Source organism: Saccopteryx leptura, chromosome 13 (genome assembly GCF_036850995.1).
Source record: "Saccopteryx leptura isolate mSacLep1 chromosome 13, mSacLep1_pri_phased_curated, whole genome shotgun sequence".
Taxonomy (NCBI): Eukaryota; Metazoa; Chordata; class Mammalia; order Chiroptera; family Emballonuridae; genus Saccopteryx; species Saccopteryx leptura.
Window position 1 is genome coordinate 47,299,224 of NC_089515.1, and position 17,629 is coordinate 47,316,852.

A 17,629-nucleotide genomic window follows, 5' to 3' on the forward strand; every position below is an offset into this window, starting at 1 on the left:
GTGTTTTGTCTACTACTGATGTGGCCCAGAAAGTGAGGAGTGTAAGCCTGCAGTCTGGTAATCCCAGGGGTTTCTGGAAAGCTCTGAGGCCGACAAGTCATGGCAGTAGATACGGAGGAGGCTGAGAGCCTGCCACAGGGCAGAGTGACTATGGTGAGGTCACACTACGGGGTCTTTGGGCCCGTATTATAGGTAGCTCTGCGTGGAAGAATGCAAAGAAAAAACATTGAATAGAAATGAAGCCATAAATTCCAACTAAGCCATAAATTCAAGCTACCCACATGACTCTGAGCTATGATCAAAGTAAGCCACCTTTCAAAACAGCAATGTCTTAATATATATAATCAAGAACGCTGTCTCCCCTTCTGTGTGCTCAACTGGTACCAAGCAGCTGTCCTGAACCAACAGCAGAAAATAAATTAATTGAGGCTATTTCAGCCGCTGGAATGAGTCAGATGATTTCAAGCACTCAGTGAAAAGTATCAGCCTCCGGAAGAGGAGAGAATGATGCGGGGAGGAGGAAGAGAGGAGAGGCAGATGGCCGATCACAGGTCACGTGCCAAGCGCCAATCATAGGGGTGGAGAGCCAATCTGTGATGACCCCTTTCTCCAAATTCCTAACTATCTCAGATAGTTTTCGGGCATCCTCACAGGGGCTCTCTGTTAACCTTACAGTCCAACTGTCCTCCTCTGCCTGCTTCCTCATCGGCTCCAACGAGACCCCATGACATCACACAGCACCCTCGTTGCACTACGGACAACCTGACCCTCTCAGCATGGGACGGATGGTTAGCGGTTCCGTGCAAGAATGTGACCCAGGGCCCTGGCCGGTTGGCTCAGCGGTAGAGCGTCGGCCAAGCGTGCGGAGGACCCGGGTTCGATTCCCGGCCAGGGCACACAGGAGAAGCGCCCATTTGCTTCTCCACCCCTCCGCCGCACTTTCCTCTCTGTCTCTCTCTTCCCCTCCCGCAGCCAAGGCTCCATTGGAGCAAAGATGGCTCAGGCGCTGGGGATGGCTCTGTGGCTTCTGCCTCAGGCGCTAGAGTGGCTCTGGTCGCAACATGGCGACGCCCAGGATGGGCAGAGCATCGCCCCCTGGTGGGCAGAGCATCGCCCCTGGTGGGCGTGCCGGGTGGATCCCGGTCGGGCGCATGCGGGAGTCTGTCTGACTGTCTCTCCCTGTTTCCAGCTTCAGAAAAATGAAAAAAAAAAAAAAAAAAAGAATATGACCCAGGAAACCGAGAGGCGGGTCACTGAGAGACAGAGACCCTGCAAGCAGTAGCCTCAGCAGGAAGGCACAGAACAATATGATGAAGGCTGTGGGAGGGACTCGAAAAGAGTCCTTTCCCAGCCACTCTCCTGCCCAGGAGGTTTGCAGTCACGTCAGAAACACCAATAAAAACCGTTCAGGACGGCAGCTTTCAAAGTGTGACTCCCAGACCAGCAGCATCAGCACCGTGCAGGACCCGTTACAAATGCAGACTCGTGCGCTCTGAGACCAGGGCCCTCACAGCCTTCGGTGACTGACGCATGCTCAAGTTGGAGAGCCGCAGGTGCAGGGGACAGAGGCAGGGACCGAGGGAGACCGCTGCTGTCAGACCCTTGCACGTGTTGAAATCAGAGGGTCTGTGTAAACTGTTAGGCCAGCCCCAGGCCATGGTAAGCGCACAGTACCAATCTCTCCTCCCCTTCACACTGTTACCACCTCCATCATCATCGTCATCATCATCATCATTGTCATCATCACCATCAGCTGCAGCAGCAGCAGCCGCAGCGAATGTGCAACAGCCACTGAGATGACACGACCAGATCCAGGGTTCCCACGCTGACTCGCGAGCCCCACTCTGGTGGGAGAGGGGAGCGAGGGAGGGGGGGGAGAGACAGGCCGCTCAGACTGCAGCACGGCCGGCCGCAATGGTCCCTGCGTCCACAGCCAGGGCCTGGGAGGCCCGGCCCCCCGGGGCAGGTTCTGCCTCCACCCCCCACCCCCCACCCCCGCAGTCCCTGGAGGCGTGGCACGCACCAGTGTGCTTCCGGGGGTGGGCAGTCGAGGCCTTCCCGGACCTGCTTTTGAGACCCCGCCCCTGGGCGCACGGCCGCTGCCAGGCCTGGGCCTCCCTTGGCACTTTTTCCACCCTCTTCTTCCCGTAGCCGTGGCCCTCTGGGGTCACCTTCTTCTTCCTTTATTGCCCTTTTCATCGTTTGGTTTGGTTTTTTAACACCAGACAAACAGCCAAAAACACAGAGGGCAGGGGCACTGGCGGAAACACGTGAGCTGGAGTTGGGGGCTGTGAGGCGTCGGCAGTGCAGGGGTGTCGCGCTAGGACTGGGAGGGAGCAGAGCTTTGGGGCGACACGGGCTTGCACAGCACGGGGAGGCCGGGACAAATCCACAGCACTTCCTCCTCCGGTGGGACAGAACGTGCTACTTCGTGACTGAGACGCTCTGAAAGCTGCAACGGTGGAGAGAAACCCGGGGTGACTGCAGATGGAATGCTAGGTGTCGGTGTACAGCCGGAGCTGTGATCATTTAGAGGAGGGACAGCTGTTTTGTTTTTTATTTTTAATAGGAAATGTCTGTAGACACCATGGATGGGAAGCAACACCCTCATCAACTGCTCCATTACCTCGGACGTACTCAGGTAGAGGCAGACCGGGGGTCGTCCAGAGAAAGGCAAAGAGGACGATGGAGGGTGAACAGAAACTTACTAATAGGACAACAGACAGCAAAAAACATAATGGGCGTGAAACATGGCTGCCCGGAGCCCAGGAAGAGGGGGGTGAGCGGGTGGCGGATGCTGGGGTGAGGGTCACATCCCTGATAGAGAGGGTGTGTGTCATCTCGCACAGTGGTGTTTCAATTAGCCCTCAGCAGGGGAAATGAAGGAATTTGTTATTTGGGTTGAATTCTGGGAAACCCTGAACACATACTCCACGAGGGTGCAGGCAGGTAGTGGATCATGCAGGTGGCGTTCCCTGTGCCTGGAAAACTCTTCCTCTGCAGCCAGCCACGGCCCGCTCCTTTGGCAACTCAGGTCTCAGCTGAGCTGTCACCAGCTCAGAGACTTAGCCTGTCATAGAGCACCTTCTCCCCGCCCCCACGCCCTGCTTATGGTAGTCACTGCAGACCTCTGACCTCACCTGATCGATTTCTCAGAGCGATATGAAATTATCTGCCTCGTGGAATTCTTTGCTATCTTGGTGACCGACTCTCCCACTGGAATGTTTGCCCCACAGGATCAGGGGTCTTGTGGGTCCCATCCCCACCAGGTTCCACAGTGCTAATTATTCCGATATTACTATGCACACACTGAGAAAGCAGTTATGTCATGGCAAGCACTTTGCTAAGCACAAGGCATTTTCTACATTTACTTCCTTAGGCCACACAACAACCAGATTTTTTTTTTCTTCTTTTTCCAAGTGAGAGGAGGGGAGTTAGAGAGACAGATTCCTTCATGTGTCCTGACAAGAATCCACCTGGCAACCCCTACCTGGGGCCAGTGCTCTGCCCACCTGGGCCACGCTTACAACTGAGCTATTTTTAGCACCTGAGGTGAAAGCTCCACAGAGCCATCCTCAGCACCTGGGGCTGATGCACTCAAACCAATCAAGCCATGGCTGTGGGAGGGGGAGAGAGAGAGAGAGAGAAAGAGAGAGAAAAGAGAGAGAGAGAGAGAGAAAAGGGGGAGGAGGAGGGGAGAAGCAGATGGTCACTTCTCCTGTGTGCCCTGACTGGGAATCAAACCCAGTACATCCACACGCCAGGCCGACACTCTACCACTGAATCAACCGGCCAGGGCTAACAACCAAATTTTATCACTTCTATTTAAAGAAGAAGGAGGAGGTGGAGGAGGTAGAAGAGGAGGAAGAAAAGGGAAGTAGGAGGGGGAGGAGGAGGGCGGGAGGGAGAGGGGGAGGGGGAGGCAGAAGAAGGAAGAGAAGGAAGAGGAGAAGGAGGAGAAAGAAGAGGAGAAGAAACTCGAGGCCCAGAGACTTTGGGTAGCTTCATAGTTTGATAGCTGTAGGCACTGAGGCTGGACTCGAACCCAGGATCTCTAGCTTGAAAGCCAACTCTTAACCATTGCACCATAGTGTGTACCCGGTAAATAAGTACTGAGGAGATGAACCGATGCGTGTGAGTGAAGCAGTGAGGCTTTGAGTCCCGAGCACCTGCCCCTAGCAGGCAGCAAGGAGCGTACTGCGGTTTCCCCGGCTCTGTTAGGGATGACTCTTAAATGACGACCTTCAGCGGTCGGCCAACGCAGAGGCGACCCCAACGCCGATTACCTGTGTGGTGCTGAAGAGGATCTCCATGCCCTGAGCCGCCAGGAAGGCCTCCCTGCCCGACCGGAGGGCAGCGATGTGCTTGAGGCAGAGCAGCAGTGCCCGGCGGATCAGCACGTACGCGTTGGCCGTGTCGTGGCCGTGCCAGTCCTGGTGCAGCCGGAGCAAGCTGGTGACGTAGCCTCTGTTCACCGCCCTGCGGCTGTTTGACTCTGCAACCAGTGGGAAACGGGATGTCAGTCACCGGCTCTCCTGGGGGCACCTGCCTGCAGATGTCCCAGTGTACCCCCCAAAAATACTTGTTAATTAGAGGGGGAATAATAATAACTTTCCAGTGAAGAAAACTGGCAGCTGTCACCTCAGTCGCGTGATCAAAGTGCTGCACCAGATATGAGGCACAGCGTCACTAAGACAGCATTCCTGCCCAAAATGCGTGCGCTGAATTCAACCAGGAGAAAAACTGGCAAACCCCAAATGAGGGACATGCTGCAAAATACCTGATCTATACCTTTCAAAAGTGTCAAGACCATGAAAGGCAGGAAGAAAAAAAAAGGACTGAGGAATTGAGCTAAGGGAGACTAAAAATATATGACACTTAAGAACAATACCTAATTAAAACTTATATCCTGGGCCACAAAGCATGTTTTCCACCCTTGCAATTGATAACCTGACCGGGTAGCCCAGTTGGATAAGAACATCATCCGATACACCAAGGTCGCGGGTTCGATTCCAGGGCACGTACAGAAACAAGTTGACGTTTCTGCTTGTCTGTCTCTCTCTCCCTTCCTTTCTCTCTCAAATTAATAAATAATTTTTTAAAAAAAATTCTAAAGGCAATTGATAAAATTTGAACGAGGCCTGGAGATTAACTGGTGGTATTGCATCAATGTATGTTAGATTTCGATAAACGGTGGTTATGGGAGAGAGTATCATTGTTTTTAGGAAATTTAGAATTGGAGTGTGAAAATGAAACTTATTCTTTAGGAAAAAAATATAGTTGTGTATGGGAGAAAGAAAGGAAGAGGAAGAGAAACTGGTTTCCATTCTTCCATACGTCTCAGTGGACTCAGGACATGTCCCTGGGTTGAGCAAACTGTAAGGTTTCTGTCGGGAAGGAAAAGACACTGAGTGAGATGGAACACTAGAAAGGCCGTCCCATGTAAGACAGCCATCGCGTGTTTTTCCTCCAGAGGATGGAAGCCCGTTAATGGATATCAGGGGACTGAGGCAGTTCAACAAAGGAATTCTCCGCAGTCCAGGCTGCCCAGCAAGGGGATGGAGGGTGGTGAGGAGCCGGGCACTGCAGAGTGCAGGGAGAGGGTGGAGGGTGAGTGAGGAGCCGGGCACTGCAGAGTGCAGGGAGAGGATGGAGGGTGGTGAGTGAGGAGCCGGGCACTGCAGAGTGCAGGGAGAGGGTGGAGGGTGGTGAGTGAGGAGCCGGGCACTGCAGAGTGCAGGGAGAGGGTGGAGGGTGGTGAGTGAGGAGCCGGGCACTGCAGAGTGCAGGGAGAGGGTGGAGGGTGGTGAGTGAGGAGCCGGGCACTGCAGAGTGCAGGGAGAGGGTGGAGGGTGGTGAGTGAGGAGCCGGGCACTGCAGAGTGCAGGGAGAGGGTGGAGGGTGGTGAGTGAGGAGCCGGGCACTGCAGAGTGCAGGGAGAGGGTGGAGGGTGGTGAGTGAGGAGCCGGGCACTGCAGAGTGCAGGGAGAGGGTGGAGGGTGGTGAGTGAGGAGCCGGGTACTGCAGAGTGCAGGGAGAGGGTGGAGGGTGGTGAGTGAGGAGCCGGGCACTGCAGAGTGCAGGGAGAGGGTGGAGGGTGGTGAGTGAGGAGCCGGGCACTGCAGAGTGCAGGGAGAGGTGGGAAGGTGCCCAGCGGGATGATGTGGAGCGGGCTTTCTGACACCTGGCGGAGAGCTGCTGTCACCTGTCATGGTTCCTTCACCTCTTTTACATCTTTAACACAATGATTGATTTCCCTTTGTTAGCTGAATGATTGTGGTTGAGACCTCTCGTGAGACCCATCTCACGGGATAAGTGGATGATTTCATAATTTTCCTAAGATAGAGTTGAAGTTCTCTTTGGAGAAACACAGGGTGGGGGCAGGAGTCTAAGAGACCCCTCTCGGTACTAATACCCGCCCCGGTCATGTGAAATCCTGGAGCTCCAGGGTGCTGCGCCTGTTCAGCCTCGCCCGGGAGATTCCCAGTCTGCAGGACGCGACCCAGCCGGCTCTCAGTCTGGGCACCAATGCCCAATCCTCGCAGCTCTGCCCCGCCCATCACTGGAGTTCTCCATTATCCAATCTGTTCACACTGGTTCTCTGACAATAATGCCTCTGGCTGAGTGGGTTTAAGAGCGATCCCCTGAGCTGTAATTGGAGAAGCACAAATTTCAGCTCAAAGTCGGATTTTTCCCTCAGACCATGTAAGTGCTCATGAATGAAAAAAGAAAATAATAACATAAAAATTCAGTGCTTTATGCTGGAAGGGTTTTCTCTTAAAATTAACAAATTTTTTCCCCCTGCTTGTTTGTCAAATTCTAAATTGTCAGGCTTGACTGAGCCACACTGAGATTTTTGACCCATTTTTTCAGTGGATTTTTTTTCTTTTCGCCTTTTTCAACGTTTCACTCAGCCGTGGCCCCGAACCGAGAGTGATGAGCTTTATTCACTGGGTGATATGTTTGTGGAAGGTTTAAATTGCCTTCATTACTTCCTCTAATGAATTATTCTTCTGTATCAAGAAATCTTTCTCTCCTTGGCCAGTCCTGGCCACAGAGCACTCACGAGCTCTCTACTGCCGGAATGAGGTTTCAGCCTGCCCAGTATCTGATGCTTAGAAGAAAATTGATGATTAAGTAGGAGGTATTAAAGGAAAGAATCGTCTGCTGAAAAGATACCAGAATGGCAAACACAGTGCCCAGGGGCCCCGTGGGCAGCGGGCGGTTAGGACGTCTGCCTTTTATCTGTTTAAGGGTGTTATCCTAATGACCTTCATGCTTTTAGGGGGTAAGACGGGATAATAGGGGGAAAAATCTTTAATTTTCTGAGAGAAAAAAATCCCTTATCAGATCCCAATGACCTATTCATGATTTCCTAGTAATCCTCAATAAGCTTTCATGTTTACTAATACTGCCTAAAAGAGCTGCACCTCTGCTCTACCGCCCACTGCCCCACCCAGTCAGTCCTCCTCCAGAACGGCTCCAGCTCCAGGAGTTTGGAAAAGTCCACACTTGTCTAAAATCTGACCAGAGGAGATTCATCACACTGAGGAAGAACACACGGAGAGAGAAGCCAGAGGATGGAACGCGAGTCACTGCGGTCAGCTCCTTGGAGGAATTCCGGAAGGTCTGAGCAGAAAACACGCTTCTCCAAGGGAACCCAAACAGTGAAGGAAAAATGAGATGTTTCAAACATTGTCTGGGGTGAGCTCAGGGATAGGGGCGGAAGGGGGCTCCCAGTCCCCCAATTCTTTTCAAAAAAGACCGGCTGCCCTTTAGTTTGCTTACATAAATGGCTTCCTCCTAAGATTCTTAGGGGGGAAAATCCTGTTTCCTTTTCTTTTTTTTCTTCTTTTCCAAGTGAGAGGAGGGGAGATACAGAGACAGACTCCCACATGAGCCCCAACTGGGATCCACCCAGTAACCCCATCTGTGGCCAATGCAACTGAGCTAGTTTTTGCGCTTGGGGCAGAGGCTCCTCAGAGCCATCCTTAGTGCCTGGGGCCAGGGCTTATGTGCTTGAACCGATCAAGCCATGGCTGCGGGAGGAGAAGAGAGAGAGAAAGAGAAAAGAGGGAAGGAGAAGGGTGGAGAAGCAGATGGTCACTTCTGTGTGCCCTGGCTGGGAATTGAAGCCGAGACTTCCACATGCCAGGCCTATGCTCTATCAACTGAGCCAACCGGCCAGGGCCTGTTTCTTTTTTACTATTATTATTGATAGGCAAGGAGGCAGAGACAGAATCCCGCATGTGTCTGGACCAGGATCCACCTGGCAAGCCCACTAGGGGCCGATGCTCTGTCCATCTGGGGGTACAGCTCCATTGCTTGGAACAGAACCATTGCAGTGCCTGAAGCAAAGCCATAGAGCCATCATCAGTGCCCGGGGTCAAATTGCTCAAGACATTCAAGCCATGGCTATGGGACAGGAGGGGAGAAAAGGGAGAGGGAGAGAGAGAGAGAGAGAAAAAGAGAGAGAGAGGAGTGGGGGCAGAGAAGCAGATGGCCGCTTCTCCTGTGTGCCCTGACCAGGGATCGAACCCAGGACTCCCACACACCGGGCTGACACTTTACCACTGAACCAACTGGCCAGGGCCATGTTTCTTAATTTAAAAATAAAAATTTTATTATTTTAAATTCCCTAAGTAGATTTGGTTTATCTTAAACTAGCAAGAATATAGGGGTGGGATGAACAGGGAGGACTTCTAAGGGCTGTGACACCCCACCCCAATCCTCCTCCGTCACCCAGGCATTCTCGGTGACCTGTCCGCACAGCCCCTCCCTAGGGGCACCCTGCTGACGGTCTCATCTGGTCAGCTTTCCTTTGGCGAATCCATGAACTCACGCTTGTCCCCACCTCCGACTGACCCTCTTACCATCTACTATTTCTACCTCCCTCTCCAGATAGTAAGTATCCTCCCAGGGTCCGTCTGTAGCTAATTCTCAGTCTGAAATATGATTGAGCCCCATTTTACCTTTACAATAGATAAAAAGAAAAAAAAAAACCTGGAAGGGAGTATTTCAAGATATCAGTAGTACCTATGGCAGAGGAGGATGGGGGGGGGGGGTTCTATTTGCTTTAGAGCTTTTCGATCTGATTTGGGATTTTTTGTGGCTTTTCTCCCTCACATTTTCTACAATGAACTCTGAGGAACTGTGGGGACCTGCAGTGGAGTCAGGAGCTGGACGCCCGGAGAGCCACAGCTCTGGGAAGGGGACGTGCCCACTCGTGCGGACCTCTGCGGTCGCCTTTAGCAGGCTCAGGGGCTCAGGTGCCCTTCAAGGCCTTGCTAAGCCTGCTCCATAGCGGGTGGGCGGGCTACAGCAGCCAGCGTCCTTCCTGGAGGCCGTGCACATGGCCCTGAGCCCTGCACCTTCCAGCTGCACGCCCCTGAGCGTGTTACCTCACAACTCCATCCCTCTATCTCTGTCTGAAAAGCAATGAGGAAGAATCCCTCCCGCCTGGAGTTGTTAAGAAAATCAAACACGATGACACCTAAAGCCGATAGCTCGATACCTGTTGCCTTTTATAATTGTCATCTATTTATTATCCCAACTTCCCATCAATTATCATGGACAACTACGTGCCACATGCTCAGGATATGAACATATTCCTTTTGACAGACTCATGCGAGAACAGGAACTGCAGGGTCACGCAGCTGCAATTTGAATTCTAGCTCTATCACTTCCTGGTTTGGGTAATCGCAATGAGGTGACTTAGCCTTTCTGAACTATATTTCTACCATCTTCAAATATTAAAGCAAGAGACAGAAAATTAAAGCATCAGCCTTGTAAGACCATTGAATGCCTAGCACAGCCCCCCCGGCACTAAGTATGTGCTCAATAAATAGTAATGACCTTCCCCATGGAAACAACATCCTAGCTTTGCACACCTTTCTCCAGTAAGAGCAGTCCAAGGAAAACTTTCAAAGAAGTAAAATTTATAATTTCAAGGTTCTTCAATCCCCATGTAATGTCATAGACCTCATACCCTAACTGGTTACCATGTTGCTGTCTGTTGGTCCTCAGATACCTCAATAAAACACAGTAAAGATCATACCCCCTTTATCCCAGCTGTTCTTACAGACAGCGTCCGTGAGGTACACCTTTACAGTTCCCTCTGGCAAAATGTACTTCAGTTGGGCCTCAATACGATATAGCGCTTTTACAAGACTGGTTTGGGCCCTTAAGACCCCCTTGATGGGTCAGGATTAAGTGTTTAATAGCCCACTCTCGCTTTTGATAAGGCATATCTGAGTAAGAATGCTGTACATACAAGATTTCAGGCCCCTTCCATTCTTCAGAACGCAGATCACCCTCAGACACACAGCATACACATCGCCAGCCCAAGAAACTCTTGCCCAGAGAGATTAGGAGCATTCTCGTTTCAGCAACACCATGAAAATCCATTCATGTGAACTACCAACAATTCAGTGAATCCTTTTCATGGTGGCAGCCCCTTTCCCAGAATAGAAGACCCCTCAACTGGCTTATTGAACTCCCGTTTACTCTCCAAGGTTTGCTTCTAAACACTCTCCTCATTGTGTCCCCCAGCCCTGAGCAGTTATCCCACCAACACTGTCTGCTGTCGGTCAGGACCCCCACTGAAGACCCCACTTCAGCACCCACACTCTGAACCAGGGGTAGTCAACCTTTTTAAACCTACCACCCACTCTTGTATCTCTGTTAGTAGTAAAATTTTCTAACTGCCCACTGGTTCCACAGTCATGGTGATTTATAAAGTAGGGAAGTCACTTTACTCTATAAAATTTATAAAGCAGAGTTACAGCAAGTTAAAGCATATAATAATAATTACCAAGTACTTTGTCGGATTTTTGCTAAGTTTGGCAGAATAAATCTTTATAAAACAACTTACTATAGTTAAATCTTTTTATTTATACTTTGGTTGCTCCGCTACCGCCCACCATGAAAGCTGGAGCGCTCCCTAGTGGGCGGTAGGAACCAGGTTGACTACCACTGCCCTAAACATTCCACCCCTGAACTCTGCCTTTGGAGACGCTATTAAATATCAAGATAATGGTGACTCTAACTTCACGAAGCAACATACTTGTTACTCTTTGCAACAGATTATTTCAGTGGTCTTTCCAGGAGTCCATACAGAAGATATTCGAGACAAAGGAGACTTTTATCCAGCCTTCTAGATGGAGTTATGTGAACAAGGAGCTGCCCTGGTTGCCAGCCTAACACCAGTTACAGTTACGGAGCATTTATTTACTGATGGCTTCCGGTGTGCTGGGTGCTGGGCTAATCATTTTACATGATTATCTCATTTATCTCATGGAAAAGCTTTGAGATAAGCCTTATTTTTCTACTTTTACAAATGAAGACAGGGAGAGAAATTAACCGAAGTCCGCAGAGCTTATAAGTGATGTCTCTAGGAGTCAAAGGGCACCCACAGCTGCCTCCAAGCCGATATCCCAGGTTGCTGTTCCCCAAGCTCTTGCCGCTGGTTAGGGCAGTATGCACTGCTGTCCACCGAGAAAAAGACCTTGGCCTGTTAGCAGGGGAACTGGCTTTTTCAGGAAGAGTTCTGAGAGGCTAATGGAGACAAAGCCAGTGGAGACATAAACCTCAGGGGCTTTGGCGGGAGACACTTTCAGCCAAACTTCACCTGGGTCATCCCTCCGCTCAACCTCCCTCGTCCATTTTCTCCGCCCCTCCCTTCCTCCCAGGCCCCAAAAATTGTGGTGAGGGTTGATCTTTTAATTTTTTTTTATTATGATTGATTGATTTTAGCAAGACAGGAAATAGAGAGAGAGAGGGAGAGAGACAAGAACATCGATCTGCTCCTGTACGTGCCCTGACCAAGTATTGAACCAGCAACCTCTGTGCTTTAGGATGATGCTCTAACCAACTGAGCATCCAGCCAGGGCAAGGGTTGATTTTTAATAGGAAACTCAAGAAGCCTTGAAGGTTAAAATAAATGGCCTATGGTTCTTCCAGTCATTGGAGGGGATGAGTAAGAGGCATCCAGACACCCAAGCCCAGAAGCAGGTCCCGAACGCAAGTGAAATGCGGTCGGAAGATGGGGGTGACTCAGCTCTCCCTGGGCCCCTCTCTAGCCGTGGCCAACCCACAAAGGAACGGCAGCCATCTATGTGCTGACATACAACTAATCTTAATGTCACTGGTAATGGAAATTATATGCAATTATTATTAGCTCAAATAAGAATAATGATATAGAATTAGCTTGCAGGTATGTTTTCTTCTCCCCTCTTTGTAGAATAGATGCATTTCAGGGAACGTGGCTATAAAGCAAATTCAGGTTTCAGGCAAATCTTGTTTTCCCAGTGACTGCCTTCATAAAATTAAAGATGTTTTTCCTAAGCTCTGGAAAGAGAGGCTGAGCAGGCTAAGAGACGCTCCATCCTTCAGAGCAGTTTTAAATCTAGACTCATCTACGTTTTGGTTTTGTTTTTGTTTTTTAAATCACCAAGTCCTTTAAGTACCTTTCCACTGACACATTCCCAAACCATAGACATTTCTCCACTCTCAGAAGTGCCTCCAAAACCCCATCTTTTTCCTCCCCTGCACACCCCAGCTCTATGTCCAGTCCTCAGAGGAGCCCGTGTCCACGGGAGGGCATCAGGCTGCAATGTCACATCCTCCGGGCTCCACCTCCTCCGATTCCGCACTCTGCAGCCCATGTAAGGAGTCAGTCACATCTTGTACCTTACTGATTCTAAGCCATGTGTTTTTCACATTTAACATTTCCAAAATGAAGGTGCTTCTTACCAGCAACGGTGTTTCTGTTATGACTGGCAATGTTTTTCCACTCTTAATGGCACATAAAAAATGGGGCATCTTAGCCTGACTGGTGGTGGCACAGTGGATGGAGCATCAACCTGGGACACTGAGGTCCCCAGTTTGAAACCCGGAGGTCATCGGCTTGAGTACAGGCTCGTCAGCTTGAATGCAGGCTTGCCAGCTTGAGCATGGAGTCCCTGGCTTGAGTGCAGGATTATGGACATGATCTCAAGGCTGTTGACTTGAGCTCAAGGTCGCTGGCTTGAGCAAGGGATCATTAGCTCTGCTGTAGCCCCCCCCCCATCAAGGCACATATGAAAAGCAATCAATGAACAACTAAGATGCCTCAACAAAGAATTAATGCTTCTCATCTCTCTCTCTCTGTCTCTGTCTCTCTCTCTCTCAAAAATGGAGGTATGGGCATTTTAAAGTCAATAACATGCTAGATTTGAAAAAAATGTGGATTTTTAAAAAGTGTTAGTTTGAAAAGTCTCTAAAATGAGCTGTTTCCCAACAAGAATGATCACTTAAGAGGTTTGCTCTGCATATGCAAACAAACAGAAACACTTGGTCCTGCTGTGGCGAGACACATATGAAATTATCAACCCAGACCATGCTCATCCACCCAAATTCCAGGCACCACCGCCAATTCATTCAAAAAACACTCACTTAGCAACTACTGTGTGCTAGTGCGTGCCAGGTACTACCGTAGACACTGGGGGTACAAGATGGGGTGAGACAGGCAAAGTCTCTGCTGTTAGCGGGCTGGTATTCCTACGAGGAAGTGGGGGAACTGCAGATCCAGATGGGCACACACACAAAGAAAAAAATTAGGCAATTTCAGATAGTGACAAGTGCTTTAGTGAGAATAAAACAGGGATGCTAGAGTGACTAAGTGGGCCGGCTACTTCAGAGTGGGTGGTCCGGGAAGAAGACCCGTTGAGACCTGAATGACAGGAAGGAATCAGGATGCAGAGATCTGGGGACAGACTCTCTAGAAATCCCAAGAGTGTGACAAGTGGGAAGGCCTCGTCTTGGTGAGGGCAAAGGACAGGAGCTGGGAGGGAAGCCAGGTAAAGAAAGGGAGGGGGAGCCGCGAATGGACGGACGGACGGAAGCGTGACCTGCACCACTTTGCGGTCCATCACAGCAGGTGGAGCAGAAGCCCGGAGTGTGTCAGGCCGAAAGGTTCTCCCTCTTCACTTTTGTGGTATGTTTTCCACATCTCTGCAAGAAAGCCCCTCGTAAAGATCATCTTTACCTACTCCTAAATTTCCTAGTTTTCTAGGGAAAAACGCACTGCTAAGCCCCAGTGCAAACCACCATCCTTTCTGAGTCCCTGCAGAAAACCTTCCACCCGGTTCTACCCGGCCGTTCCCACTGTGGACTCACCAGAGGACGACACGTAAAGAAAGCCGGGATTTATACCAGGAAGGAGACCGACCAACCGAGCCTTTCCCCACCTGCCTTTCTCTGCCCCTCAACATGTGAGACACCCGTCCGTCGATGGCGTTGCCTGCTTCCGGCCAGAGCACGGACACGCGATGTGGACCACAGGGAAACCAACTGGCACGGGGCTGCAGACATCGCCTGCCAGTCTGTGCGTGCTGCGTGCTGCGTGCTGCCCCCGGACCCTGCGTGCTGCGTGCTGCGTGCTGCGTGCTGCCTCCGGACCCTGCGTGCTGCGTGCTGCGTGCTGCCTCCGGACCCTGCGTGCTGCGTGCTGCGTGCTGCGTGCTGCCCCCGGACCCTGCGTGCTGCGTGCTGCCCCCGGACCCTGCGTGCTGCGTGCTGCGTGCTGCCTCCGGACCCTGCGTGCTGCGTGCTGCGTGCTGCCTCCGGACCCTGCGTGCTGCGTGCTGCGTGCTGCCTCCGGACCCTGCGTGCTGCGTGCTGCCCCCGGACCCTGCGTGCTGCGTGCTGCCTCCGGACCCTGCGTGCTGCGTGCTGCGTGCTGCCTCCGGACCCTGCGTGCTGCGTGCTGCCTCCGGACCCTGCGTGCTGCGTGCTGCGTGCTGCCCCTGGTCCCTGCGTGCTGCGTGCTGCCTCCGGACCCTGCGTGCTGCCCCTGGTCCCTGCGTGCTGCCCCCGGACCCTGCGTGCTGCCCCCGGACCCTGCGTGCTGCCCCCGGACCCTGCGTGCTGCCCCCGGACCCTGCGTGCTGCTCCCGGACCCTGCGTGCTGCCTCCGGACCCTGCGTGCTGCCCCCGGACCCTGCGTGCTGCTTCCGGACCCTGCGTGCTGCCCCTGGACCCTGCGTGCTGCGTGCTGCTTCCAGACCCTGCGTGCTGCGTGCTGCCCCCGGACCCTGCGTGCTGCGCCCGGACCCTGCGTGCTGCCCCCGGACCCTGCGTGCTGCGTGCTGCCCCCGGACCCTGCGTGCTGCGTGCTGCCCCCGGACCCTGCGTGCTGCGTGCTGCCCCCGGACCCTGCGTGCTGCTTCCGGACCCTGCGTGCTGCCCCCGGACCCTGCGTGCTGCCTCCGGACCCTGCGTGCTGCCCCCGGACCCTGCGTGCTGCCTCCGGACCCTGCGTGCTGCCCCCGGTCCCTGCGTGCTGCGTGCTGCGTGCTGCCCCCGGACCCTGCGTGCACACGGAGCGAGGGAATGAGCAGAGCACCGGCCGCATTGCTGCTGCCCGCTGCCCACGTCGACCGATAGATAGCACACTGCTATGTAATCAGAACGCTGAGCCTGGAGCTTCCTCATTTTCCTTCGATGCCTCTCACTTGTGACCCCTGCAGTCCTCTGGACTGGCCAGCAACGCCTCCTATTTGGCCCCTAGGCCTTCTGCGTCCCCCCAATGCTCACCGCATCTTATTGAAACACAGCTGGGATGTTCTCATCCCCTCAGAATACGCATTGGCTGCTGGGAGATCCAGAAGGTCTGAGGGCGCCCAAAGGGGTCTGTGGAGGGGGAGGGACAGTAGCTGCCGTGCTGTGTGCCCCTAGGATGGGGGGAGGGCTAAGGAAGAGGCTGAGCGGGGTGTCCAACCCCACGTTACCCCCAGAGCAGCACGACTGACTCCTGTTGATGTGCACGGGCTCTGCAAAGGATTTTATTGAAAAATGAAAACTGCTCTGTTTCTTTTTTAAAGAGTGACATATTTATAACCCTCTGGTAGTGACATGAAGGGGTGGTTTTCAGAGCCCAGGTGCCAAGTCTGTTTGCCACAATCTTGCGCAAGCCAGCCAGCCTCTTAGAGCCTCCGTCTTTTCTCTGTGGAACACGTTCCCAGACTTGCACTGCTGACATCTGGGACTGGATAGTGTTTCTTGGGGCAGGTGGGGGATGGGGTTGTCCCATGCATTGCAGCATATTTAGCACCACCTTGCCTTCTACCCACCCAATGCCAAGGGCATATCTCCCCCCCCCCCCCCGGGCCCCCAGATGTGGCAACCAGACCTTGCTAAATGTTCCCTCGGCAGCAAAGTCACCCTCGCTGAGGACCACTGCTAGAGCACAGTTCAGTGTGTAGATACTTACCTGTCTCGCAGGACTACAGCGAAGGCTAAATGAGAGCATGCATAAGAAGGTGCATTCTAAACTGCTATTATTAGAACACCCCGCTTACTCCTGGGCGTACACAAACAATCATACGGCCGATCCTGAATGTGATGAGGAGGCTACCATACGCCCTGAGAGCCACGCGTTATTTATCTTTTTGTCCATCTCTTTAAATCTTTGCAATACTTCATCACTGTCAGTCCATCGCCAGGCATTCGCTATGCCGGGATGATACACATTCTCAAACCTCAAACACTGAGAGCTCAGCCATCCTGGGCATTAACTCCCAATGCCCCAGAATGAAAACGTAGCAAGCGCCTGGGGGTCACATCAACAGCCTGACTCTACCACATCCATCACTTTACTCACTCCTGTGGCAGAAAAGGGTTTTTAGAAGGAAGACAGACACTTGAAAACGACCGTGCCTCTATCATCCAGAGCTCAGGGAGCGTTATTTGCGCTGCAAGAGCTTGATGCCCATGTGTGGCTAATTCCTGAAACTCCCAGGATTTTCCAAGCGGTGGTGATAATACAATGAGAGATGATCTTCAGAGAGACTTACTAAGACCTAGCACTCAACTCCCTTACATGTGCATTGTCTTGTTTCCATCTTACTCCTTATCCTTGGAAGGTATCATTTTCCCTGCTTTATGGATGAGGATAGTGTAGCACAGGGTTAAGGAAGATGCCCAGTGTGGCCACAACTTGCATCCACAGTCTCACGAGAGCCAGCACCAGGACTTCTGTGCAAACACCGCTCTCTACTGCATCTCATCTCCTCAGAGAGTGAGAGGTCTGAGCTTTGAGCAAACACTCACCACCTTCATACATGACCCCGAGCCTCCCTGCACACATCCACACTGTTGTCAAAGCAACACCATGCCCCACACCTACAGGCAGACAGTCAGGCCGGACCAAAAAAAAAAAAAAAAAAAAGGTCCTGCAAATAGAACTATCAATAGTTAAACTAGTGCCGGAGAAGAGGACCGCCTGCTTCCAGGACAGCATGCTGCTGGGGGCCAGACGCGGGGCTGCTCGTGTCGTATCACAGTATTCGTGAGGTCAAGTCTGGGTCAAGGAGGAAACACTCAATGCCACCCTCCGCGGCTGTGCGTGGGCGTCACTGCACGCACTGGTCAGGTTGAGGAAGTGGGTCGCCATCCTGCCAAGCACTCTGACTCCCACTGGAAGCTGACCCTCCTCGTCCAATCAGTCCTGTCTCATCAGGCACCTTCATCCCAAGAGACTCCAAAGTCACTTGACTGGGGCTTGAGGATGAATACAACATTTTGGATCTTTTTTTTTTTTTCTGAATCAAAATTCATTAGCACTTCCTCAGGACCAGCACACGGTAAA

General features: G+C 52.2%; 1 protein-coding gene across 4 annotated transcripts in view; it reads right to left on the bottom strand.

Moving 5' to 3' along the window:
- Nucleotides 1-17,629, bottom strand: part of AGBL1 (AGBL carboxypeptidase 1) — an 822,308-nt gene that overhangs the window by 689,874 nt on the left and 114,805 nt on the right. For all 4 annotated transcript variants that reach the window (XM_066355294.1, XM_066355295.1, XM_066355296.1 and 1 more), the window contains one exon: nt 4,287-4,495. In XM_066355294.1, the coding sequence (XP_066211391.1) occupies nt 4,287-4,495 (209 nt within the window). The remainder of the gene's footprint in view (nt 1-4,286; nt 4,496-17,629) is intronic.